Below are 11,962 nucleotides of genomic sequence, written 5' to 3' on the forward strand. Positions count from 1 at the left end.
GCAGCAAACCATTATTTACTATGTAAAAATATAGTGCATGTGCGTATCCCTCTGGCCAGCTCATCCATGGCGCTTTGTACTGCTTATACAGTGGTTACAGCTGATATCACGATGGCATTATTGCACATGTGTTGTGCCCACCCTCTGATTCCCCCTGCCATTGTTTAGCGTCGTTTATGCAGTTAGCACCGTTAGCTGCGAGCCTGTTCTTCTACATAGTGAACCATGAGTGCCGACAACTCTTGCACTCTTAGTTTCACGTAGAGCCCCTTTAAATGTTGTAGCATTTTCCAAGGCATCGGTAGCCTAGTGGATAGTGCTGGCACCCCATGTGCAGAGGCAGTGCCTTGTTGCAGTGGTCGCAGGTTTGACTCTGGCTTGCAACCCTTTGCTGCATGTCAACCCCCACTCCTTCTCTCACCCCATTTCACTCTGTCCTGTTCATTAAAGGCAAAAAGCCCCAAAAAATTATCTTTAAAAAAAAATAAAAAATGTTATAGTTTTTCAGCAAATTTTCATAAAGTCACAAGAGACTGAAGATAAACAGTAATCAAAATTTAGAGCAGCAGAAGATGTGCTGACTTTTACTCTCTAGTCTGAATCCCCAACACACACTTCCCCAAATTCAATTCAGTAGCTTCTTTTCCCTGGGGGTTACTAGGGTTATGTTCTCAGACTTCACAAAACCTCTCCTGCTGTGTGAAAACAGTGGAGTTCCCCTTAAAGGATCTATTTATCTGCTAAACAGTATGTATCAATGAAAGCATAATATACAGTACAGTGCACGTGGTATGTATTTTTGCATCCAATATCAGCCGAAATTCACCAGGATAACAGGATGCTGCGTGAAAACAGTGGAGTTCCCCTTAAAGGATCTATTTATCTGCTCAATACACAGTACAGTGCATGTGGTATGTATTTTTGCATCCAATATCAGCCTAAATTCATTGTTGTGATTGGAAGTGTATCTTCCCTAAATTCCTAAATGCCACTGCTAGGGAGCTTGTAAGAATTGAGTCATTGCATATATACCTAATTGTGCTGCTTTCAGTCAGTATTAAAAATACTGCACTGTGTTTGCTCCAGGTCTGCCAGCTCAGAACGGCCATGTTGTGAGGAGAGAGGATTCCAGAGGCTCTCTGTTTATGGAACCAGGGACACCAGACAGCATTGAGGTGAGCTCCTCTCACAGTACCTGACCCCTTATTACTAAACACTTTACTAATGTAGTCCCAGCACAGCCTGACACATCATACAAATAACTTGTAAAAAAGATCTCTTTATTGCTTTTAAAAAGGGTTACACAGTCCTCTCTGTGTAGGGTGTCTGCTTTCTCTGAACACATGGCCAACATAACAAGCCCTTCACACTTCCTGCTGTGCAACTGTGGCATATTAAATGTGCAATTTGTGCAATGTGCATTGCAAGAATCTTTATCAAACACTTGCCAAAGACTATTTTCAATTTCACATCCAATCTGAAGTTCTTTTGATCTGGACCTCCTAGACTGCTGGACACCACATTTCATACCGAGGGAGACATCTTAATTGGTTTGTACTGGAAAACACACAGACTTCATGTCAACACAATCTTTTTCATGTTCCCTGGTCTGATGCGAGAGCTGAGTGTGCAGCTGCTGTCTCTTTAGCCAGATGTTGAATAAAGACAGACTGAAGTAGACTTCGTCTGTGTAAATACTTACTTGGGGTACTTTTCAGCATACCATCTTTGGTTTGTGGTAGCTGTTAATTTGAAATACAACAGCTTAATGGTTAAAATTTGCTTTCAAGGATGCACTTCTTGGCCACGCTCCCTTCTTGGCCACACTCCCTGCGGATCCTTAATAAGTCTTAAAAGGCATTTTTCTTTTTTTTCTTTTTTTTTTTACCAAATGCTTCTCCCATCAATGTAAATATTTAACTAAGGATTCACACTATGGCTAAAAACACTACACGGCAATGCAGACGAAGCTTAGTTTATTTTATGCAAAATATTTTGCAAACTCAGCATGATGGGAAGCATACCAGTCAAATCCCACATGCAGAGTGAGAAACAAAATCACTAAGAAAACTCTGCAACAAACTCCAGGTATTCCCCAGGTTATTTCTACCCTCATCTCTGCCACAACAAGTCAAGTTTTTCTTTATAATGGCATTGCTGATGTTTCATGTTTTTTTGTTTGTTTTTTTCCAATTTCTTTATTGTAAAATTGTAAATAAATTTCTTTCCAAGCGACATTAACAAAGTCTTAAAAGTCTTCAAAGTTTAACTTGCTTTGAGCTGTAGAAACCCTGGGTCCACGTTTTATGATGGTCACATGGGTACGGGTTGGGTCCCATTCTATTACCGTGGGTCTCGGGCCTGTTAATCATCCTATGTAATGTGAATCTGAGAAAACCATGATCAGCACCGATCACAAGAGAAACTTAAGTAAATTGTATTTATGAAGTGCCTTTCGGGACAAGAATTACAAGGTGGTTTACAATAAAAATATTAATGAAAAATAACAATAGAATCGAGAAACAGAAGGTAAGTTATTAAAACTGTAACAGAGAGTAACAATATAAAGGCATTAAAAAAAATAAAAATTAAAACTGCACAGAAGGCAAGTATTATAAAACATTATCAAACAAAGTACTTATGAAACAAATGAGTTATTAACAGCTTCTTAAAAGTATCCACTGGCTCAGCATTTCTTACAGCTAAGGGAAGACAGTTCTCAAAAGTGAGAGCTAAAACTACAAAAGCATGATTACCTTTAGTTTTTAGACAAGATTTACGGTCAGCAGACCTGAGGGATCTCAGTGGTCCCACTGCAAGGGAAAACAATAATTTGGAAACGTATAGCAGAGTCTGCCCATGTAGTGCTTTACAGGTGACTGAAAGAGTTTTAAAATCGATTCAGCATTCCAAGGGTAACCAATGTAGAGTAGACATACAGGACCAATACACTGCTGTATTTTCTCAGAAATGTTTTAAAGACTTTTGTTTTGTCATGGTTAAGCTGGAGGAAGTTGTATGTCAACAAACCCCTGACAGCATTAGATAGGTTTGCAAAATAGAGAGTTTACTAAGATCATTCATTTCAAATGAGAGGTATAGCTGTGTATCGTCCGCATAACAATGACAAAAAATACTAATTAAGAAACCTAGGAGAAGCATATACAGGAAGAACAAAATAGGACCAAGGCCTGAACCCTGGTGCATACCACATGCTATACAATAAGATGGGTAAGAACAGTATTGTATCTGACATGATAAGTGTTGTTAAGTATTAGAATGATATTTTCAGTAGCAGTTTCAATTAACAGCTGTGTTGGGTCCATAAGAGTCCATAAGAGTCTCTTTCCTCTCGGACAGGGTCTGGAATAGAGTGTGCCAGGGCTGACGTCAAAACCCGGAAGTTTAGCATCGCGCTGGTTCCCGGAAGAGAAAGTGAATGTGATTTTTGCATTGCGTTTTGGATTATGTCAGAAAATAAGCTCTGTGGCTAACACAAGTTTATGATACTTACAGGTTTTGTTCAGCGAGATAATCTTCACATATGAACACCTTTCATACCGCATTTGAAGCTTAAATGCGATCGCCAGAAGTAAAAAGCTAACGTTAGGCTTTAACGGACTACATGACTACTCCACGGTCGCATGACTCTTGACGTCACCGCCACTAAGCTTTCAACTGATTTCGGCCGCTTTATTTTAAAAACATTGTATAATGGGGAAATCGGACTGTTTAAGCTAAATAAGAAGCTGTAATGGCGGACTGCCAGCACTCTCGCCTGTTCGGGGGTGATGACGTTTAATGTCCCCGACAGGGTTTGTAGTCGTATTGAGCAACTTGTTAGCAACCGCCTTTTTTACGACACGTAAAAGCTTCAAAATTCACAAGTAGGGTATTTACTGACGTGTTTTATGTCGTAGAACAAAACCTGAAACTCGCTTAAGCTTTTGTTAACCACAGACCTTATTTGAGGCATTTTACCAAAATCCCATTCAAAAAACGTATTGACTTTTAGACGAGAGAACCGGAAGTGCTAAAAGCGCTAACGGAATTCCGGGTTTACTGGCACACTCTATACCTTAGACAAAAACATTCGGGTCCAACTAGATCTTGGACCAAATTTCCTTGGTCCATGAGAATTGAGGTCCGTCATTTTGGACCCGTGAAGACGTCTACTACGAAGTATTATCTGTGTAGTCAACACCAGATGGAAGTTCTTCCTCTGTGCCGTAGAGCTCCATTGTTGTCCAAAAACTGTTAAAAACACAACAAAAAGTCACACCATTGCACAGGGTGATATGCACCTTCTGTACATTTTAGTCTATCCCAGATACATCTTGTTATGTAAGTACTATTGCACTAAATGTGTATTAATTCTCTCCTGAAAACAGTTCCCCACAAATGAACTATTAATACCTGGTATGAATAACTTTTAGTAAAAACTTAAGTGCCCAGCTGTTTTAGAAAATTACTGAGCCTTTTTTGGAAATGAAATGTATATGTGACCTGTTTTTAAAGATGTCAGGGGCGGCTGGCCAATAGAGGGCGATAGGGCGCCACCCCTCCTTGAGCCACAAAAGAAAAGAAAGATGATGATAATAAATGTATGATTATCATCATAATTATTGTCATATATACACACAATATATTAATTATTCTGATAATTTTCACTTGAAACAGCTCGTCCTGCCTCTGAATATCCAATCAGAGGCAGTGTGAAGTCACGTTCCGGCCCTCTGGGGCGATATCAGCCTGGCTGGAAATCGCCCCGACTCACTCTCATAGACTTCCATGTAAAATGCTTTTTTTTCTAAATGCAGGCACTCCAATGCAATCTCTATGGGTTCCGGGAGGGCTTGCCCCAACGTGTTTTCGTCATACGTAAACCACCAAGTATCATTCATGTGCTCCTCGGATGGTCCGATTTCCCATGTCGGGAAGTCGTTCTTACTTCATTGTGTGTTCATGAGCGTTTAGGTGGTAATGTGGAGACATCATGGACATTACAAAGAAGATGTGTTGTATTTTATCACTCAAAATGTTTAAAAAAACACGTCGTCAACTGTTTCCACTGAAATATTGCTTTACGGTCGGAAACTCATTTTTCCGATTATTCCGACATCACATGAGGCAGCGCCACTGCGCAGCGGTCACATCCAAGATCAACATGGCGAACGTTTCCAGCTGATCCAAGAGGCTTTTTAACCATATAGGTTATTAAGTAACGACACACAGTGCGTCCAAATTCACACCCGTTCTTCTCTATGGATATTCTCCGCGACCGTTAGCGAGAAGCCACACATAACGTGAAACAGTGGAACCGCAGCGCAGGACCGGAGCTTTCCAGTGATGACACACATCATTGTGCTGTCATCCCATCACGCTATAAATCCAGATCAATTGTCTACAAAATAAAAACCTGACGAATTTCTTTACAATCCATTATACAGATCTTGTTATCAGTCACTTCATATAGTGAGGAATATCGTATCTTAGGCTTAGGCTTGCGTGTGTTTCTCCCTGTCTATCCACATTTGTAGTCCGGCTTTCAAGATGCAAATATCTCCATATTGTCCAGTTGACACTCCATCAAACTTTGTATGACAAGACCAGCCACTTCACCTTTGGGCACCCAGAAACTGCAGCCTAATTATGCATGCTGACAGGGCCGTAGTCACCATATATATTGAGGGGGACACGTGCCCCCCCAATGCCCAAAATGCCCCCTCAATATATAACTGAAACTGAAAAACAACAACAAAAAAACGTTCAGGTCAGGTCAAAGAGCAGTGATACTATGTGATGTGCATTGTATTAAGTTGTAGGGTATGCCTGCATTTAATCAGAACACAAAATGAATTTCCACTTAGCTATAATAAAATGTTTTCTGATTAAGACTGACAGTGACTCAGTGAATACCTTACTCAATTTTATTTGATTAATGGTAAAACAGGTCTCTGTTTACATTCAAAGGTATTTATGTGGGCAAACTGAGGAAAAGTAGTCTGTTGATGACCACAGTCATTGTAGAGCCAAATTAATTCAAATTTACCCATTGAACGGGTCACCTCAGCGATCATCACAACAATTGCCACCCCCTGAGAAATTTGGCAGGAGCCGCCACTGAAAGATGTACCACCTTAGTAGGAAATTGGGGCTGTGTGTCACAGATGGAGGGAAGTTTTAAGACACTTGTTTGAAACTAAATATTCAAAATAGCTAATGTCTAATCATAAGACCCAAAATAGGTATAAAACATAGTGTGTGTAAAAAAAAAAAAAAATAGAATAATGCCTGAAATGTCTAAATAAATGTAAGTGTGCTATATCTCCATCACTCTATGCAACCTCCGTCTCAAAGGTTAAGTTGTTGACTAGAAAATCTTACCAAATACAAAAGACTAATTTTGTTTGGCTGACTGTTTTTTCCATCCCATGAGTTTTAATATCTCACCACTGAGTGTGTGTTTTGTGTGTGTGTTGCTCCAGCTGCAGAGACGTGGCTCCACAATGAGCAGCAGCACAATGCCTCCCATTGGCAGACTGGGACAGTACGAGATCAAGGGCCTCCTGCTCTCCTTCCTGCACATCGTCAAAACTTTGTCAGAAGGTCAGTGACGATCTATAACTGCATTTTACAGTCAGGACTTTATTTGTCATGCACAGGATATGACGTAACTGTCCCTTCTTCTATTTTGGAATAGAGTCCATGCAGAAACTTGGCTTGGCTGCTACACAAAAAATTAAGTGACTGATTGTCAGACAGGAATGTCCCATCAAGGATGTTTTGTTGATTTAGTCACACGACTCCTCTAAAATCAACAGGAACTATTTATTCAAACCTGACTACACCTAGATTAATGCTTTGACTGTTTTTTTTGTCCACAGACACTCTCATGGCTTACTGGAACAAAGTTGGCCCTCAAGACATCATGAACTTTCTCAGTTTGCTAGAGTGAGTAGTAGACAAGAAGTATTTACCCCACAATGGCCTACTGTAAAACCATGTGTTTTGTTAAGTCTAACATCATTAAAGCTGTAGTTGGTAACTTTTATGAAATTTTTTTTGTCATATTTTCTTAAACTGTCGCTTTATTCAGACAGTAGTACATGAGACAGATAATCTGTGAAAATTCATATACCTATTCCTCATAGTGCTTCTGATGGCAATTGCAGGAATCCTACACAGCTGAAAGAAACAACCAATTAGAGTTGAGGAGTCTCTTTGTCTATTTCATCAGTGCCTCACGTGCAGTGACTGATGTGACTGACAGCTGCGTTAGGGACTCCTTGGCTCTGACTGGTTGTTTTACGTCAGTTGCACTGGAGTCTGGCAAATGCCATTAGAAACATTACAGATCATCTGTCACATGTACTATTGTCTGGATATTGTGACATTTTTAATGAATATGGCAAAAAGTTAATTTAATAAAAATTACCAACTGTACCTTTAAAGTCTTCTGTTGTAGTCGTGCTGTGTTCTTTTCCTGCCAACAGTCTGGAACTAAATGCTTTACTTTTTACTTTGATTTACTGTTGGTGGAAAGACCATGAAGACACAAATCACAAAAAATGCATGTAGCGGGCAAACACAATAGTCCTTTTGTGCTAAAACACAACTGGATAGTATTTCTCAGACACTACAGTGTTGCCTCATTGCTCACTGACCAAAACCAAATAAAACAAAGATTAAAAGGTTTTGAAAAAATACCAGAACTGAAAAACAAAAGTAAATTTAGTAGGATGCCCATTGTACAGTTTCCTATCTCCTGCTAATAATAATATAATATGTTCTCTCTCCCTGCAGGATCTGTGTGGGCCAGCTCCGATACATTGGAAAGAGAAACATTGGCCGGTAAGGCTAGAAAACCACCAGCACTGGAATCTTACCTGTAAAACCTGCCTGAAATTTAAAACCCAGTTACACTTACTTTAGTTTAGAGGAAGTACCATTCCAAGTTGTCAGGGTAGATTTCGTAAAACTGTTTATGTGGTTTGGTTTATCATTGTATCACCCATCATTTCTGATGGGTGTCTGGTTACTTTATGTTACGTTAAAGTGAAAACAAACAACTTTTCAATTCTCCCCCTCCAGGGCACTTCCAAGTAGTATTATATTTGGTGCAGCTGTTGCAAAGACAACTGGATCACTTTCTTTTTTCCTCAGAAATTAGCAACTGCCACAGTTTCCACAGTTACTTAAGTTGTTCAGCCAGTTCTGCTATTGGGGATAGTACCTGCAAGAACTCTTTGGTAACTGGGGATAGCTACTGATAGCTACCGGGGGAAACAAAAGCGCTATCCTCTCCGTGTTTTGGTTTGTATTTTGTTTTCTTTGTGACGTCAATTGAACCTTAATTTCCGCAGGAGATTGCACCTGGCAGCAGACAGAATTGCACAGTGAATGCGAGACTTATAGGAAACCAATCTAACCACCGACGGTGTCGTTATTCTACAGACATTACATTTTACTGTATTACTTCATAATGATAAGTTAAAGCAAACAACTTTTCTGTTTTCACTTTAATAAAATAGATTACAGATCTGCAGCCTAGTTAGAAAGTTTTTGTAGCTGTTACATTTCCATTCTGTATCTTCCTCTCTTCTCTCTCTGTCTTTCAAACAAATAAATGCACTCTCTCTGTGGATGTATTATTCATACAGGAGTCAGGAGATGTGTGCGTCAAAGCTGTTCTCCTCAGACAGGAAGTCTCAGACGATGCCGGCTATACGCTGCAACCGAGCCAGCCTCATGCAGACTAAGATGCACCAGTTCAGCACCATGGAAGCCTCCCTCACTCTCAATATAGGTACCCGCCACTGCAAAACTTTAGGTTACACTGAATCTCAAGGGTCTTTTCCAAATAATTTCCTAATAAGAGAGGGACTGATATTTAATTGTAATGTCCTAGAAAGGGTCATCAATAGGACTTCAATTTTCTCAGTGTAATTGTAAATAACAGGTGAGTATACAATTGAAACAATATAGAGAATAAAGTTTCCAATATTAAATTAAAATGTGCATAGCTTTAAAACCGCCTAACTTTCCAACGTCCCATCCGCGGGTCCTCATAAGGTATATTTGATTTTTATGATATGTACAGAACTGCTATATGTGCTGTGTTTCACTCAGCACCTATTGTTTGAAAGCTCGTGGTCTGATTGATGCAGACCATCTCATGATACAACCACCACAGCAGGTTCAATAACACTTCTGTCAGAAAAAAAATCAAATAAACAATTATAACTCACCTATGAAGTGTTATCAAATCCAGCAAAATACTTAGTCCAAATACATTATTACATCCATAGATATCCACAAACTGCCATTGCATCATTCTAAATTTTTTGTCTTCTTTCTGTACGCAGTATCTTCCCTTTGCATGTAAATATGTCGGCTCCTTGGATATCAAAATGTTGGCTGAACTCTGACCTTTTGATTGACACCTCAATTAAGCTAATAGGAGTTTCCATACTCCTATTAAGTCTACAATTGCCAATGAGGGCTTGTGTTGAAAGGAAGGGCCTGCCACACTTCCTGGGGTTACAGAGCCAGTCAATAGCCAGTGATTGGCCTGATGGCTTATAGGTCTATAGTCAATGACACTCCAAAGCCTCCACAGGAGTTTTTAACTCGTTCTTGGCAGTATAGACTGTTTAAAGTGTACATAAATGATAAACAGATGGCTCATCTGTGGTCTTAAGGGGACATGACTCTGTTGGCCTCAGAGGCACAGCATTGATCGGTGCTTGGACCCATCCTGTTTATTCTCTACATGCTCCCCCTCGGTAAAGTCATCAGACGCTTCGGGATATCTTTCCACTGTTATGCAGATGACACCCAATTATACATCAAAACGGACACTCATCCATCACCATCAGCAGTATCACCTCTCTCCATGCTCACTGCATGTCTGGAGGAGATAAGGGCTTGGATGAGACATAATTTTCTCCAGCTGAACAGCTCGAAAACTGAAGCCATCCTCATTGGTTCCCCTCATCAGATTCGAAACTCCTCCATAACCTGCATTACTTTCTCTGGCAAGGACATCCCTCTATCATCAACAGTCACTAACCTTGGTGTCAGGTTCGACCCCCAGCTAACCTTTGAGGCCCACATAAATCACCTCTGCAAAATATCATTTCTCCACCTGACGAATATAGCCAGACTTCGTCCCACACTCAACTTAAGAGATGCAGAGAAGCTCGTCCACGCCTTTGTCTCTTCCAGACTCGACTACTGTAACGCACTTCTCAGCGGGATTCCCAGCAAGAGCATACAGAAATTACAACACATTCAAAACAGCGCCGCTAGAATCCTGCTGAGAGTACGTAAATATGAGCACATCACACCCATTCTTCACTCACTACACTGGCTACCCATCTCCGCTCGGATCGACTATAAAGTCTCCCTCCTCACATTCCTGTGCATCCATGGCAACGCCCCCCCAGTACCTCAAAGAACTTCTCACCCCCCAGACCTCAGCACGCTCACTCCGCTCCGCCAACAGCCACAGACTTCTCCCCCCAAGGACTAAGAGCCGCACACTAGGAGATCGAACCTTCTGCTCCTCTGCTCCTCGACTGTGGAACACCCTCCCAGAACACCTGATGGTTCCACAGTCAATTGATTGTTTTAAAAAGGGCCTTAAAACGTACCTTTTTAAAAAATCTTTTAATCTGCAATTTTTGCTCGTGTTACTTTGATAACTGCTTTTAACTCTTGTTTTAACTTATTTTTTTTCTTTTCTTGCTGTTGTAGCACTTTGAGATTTTTCGTTAAATATAAAGTGCGTTACAAATAAAATGTATTATTATTATTATTATTAAAAACATTCTTTCTTATACATTTAGATTTTGTAGAAGTGTTCTTATATACAGTACACTCCTAAATTGACATTTTTGTCTGTGCTGATTTGTTTTTCCACTCATATTCACACATTTATTACATTGTTTTACCCTCTTTGAAAAGCCACTGGACGAAACCCTAGAAAAACATGTGTAACATGATTTTGTTTTTGTGATTTTGTTATCTACTTTGAATTTGGAATCTGTGAGGCTTCATGTTATGGCCCTGTTGTGTTTTCCAGCTAATACCTTCTAGTTCTAGTCATCTGCAGCAACCTTTTTCAAGAAAAAATTTAGGCGACGATTAAAACAACTTTTTTTCAGTGTATTGAAACATATATAACTCAATGACAAAAGCACTTACAGTGGTTCTGAGTAGTGGGGAGAAAACCTCTCAAATGAGACCATGCATGTCCATGTACTGAAAATGGAACAAGATTAGCTTTAAATTTACTTTGGGTATGCTTTGGATAGGCGCTTTAGGTGAATTTAGTTGCATTTTACAGGAATGTTAAATGCTTTACACAACTATGTAAATACAAAATTAATTCCCGGTTCCTTCTAAAAACAATTGAAATAAATAATTTGGTATATATTAAAGGGCCAGTGTGTAATATTTGGCATGGTTTATTGTCAATCTGAATCTGAATCTGAATATTCTACCCATTAATATGTTTATACAAGTGTATAATCGCTATAAAATAAAATTCGTTTGGTTTTCGTAGCCTTATAATTATGCTTTTATATATATATATATGTATAGCAAGGGCCTTGCTTTAGAGAGGTCGCCATCTTGCACCGCTTTGTATGTACGGCAGACCGAGCGGACAATCCAGCCCGCCAGAGAACGCGTTTCGCGTGTATAAATGAACCAACGAAGAAAGCGGAAGGAAGGAAGAAGGAGAAGGAAACAGCAGAGAGTTTTAATAGTTCGTCGATGGAGAGTAGTGAAAAGTTTTTTTTAGTTATAAAGTTTGTGAATGGACCACACTTACCACGCAACAGGAGAGAATGAACCCGAACCGTCATCTGCGAGGAAAAGAAGACGCAACTTCACTCCTTGTGATGCACTCTCTGCGGCGCTTTTCCTCCTGATGATATATCTCCCCAACGAT

General features: G+C 39.9%; 1 protein-coding gene across 2 annotated transcripts in view; it reads left to right on the top strand.

Moving 5' to 3' along the window:
* dock11 (dedicator of cytokinesis 11) overlaps positions 1-11,962 on the top strand; it is a 97,855-nt gene that overhangs the window by 59,019 nt on the left and 26,874 nt on the right. For both annotated transcript variants that reach the window (XM_050067065.1, XM_050067066.1), the window contains 5 exons: positions 1,087-1,175; positions 6,489-6,609; positions 6,888-6,954; positions 7,807-7,854; positions 8,664-8,809. In XM_050067065.1, coding sequence (XP_049923022.1) covers positions 1,087-1,175; positions 6,489-6,609; positions 6,888-6,954; positions 7,807-7,854; positions 8,664-8,809 — 471 coding nt within the window. The remainder of the gene's footprint in view (positions 1-1,086; positions 1,176-6,488; positions 6,610-6,887; positions 6,955-7,806; positions 7,855-8,663; positions 8,810-11,962) is intronic.

The sequence above is a fragment of the Epinephelus moara genome, chromosome 17 (assembly GCF_006386435.1).
Source record: "Epinephelus moara isolate mb chromosome 17, YSFRI_EMoa_1.0, whole genome shotgun sequence".
NCBI classification, from domain to species: Eukaryota; Metazoa; Chordata; class Actinopteri; order Perciformes; family Serranidae; genus Epinephelus; species Epinephelus moara.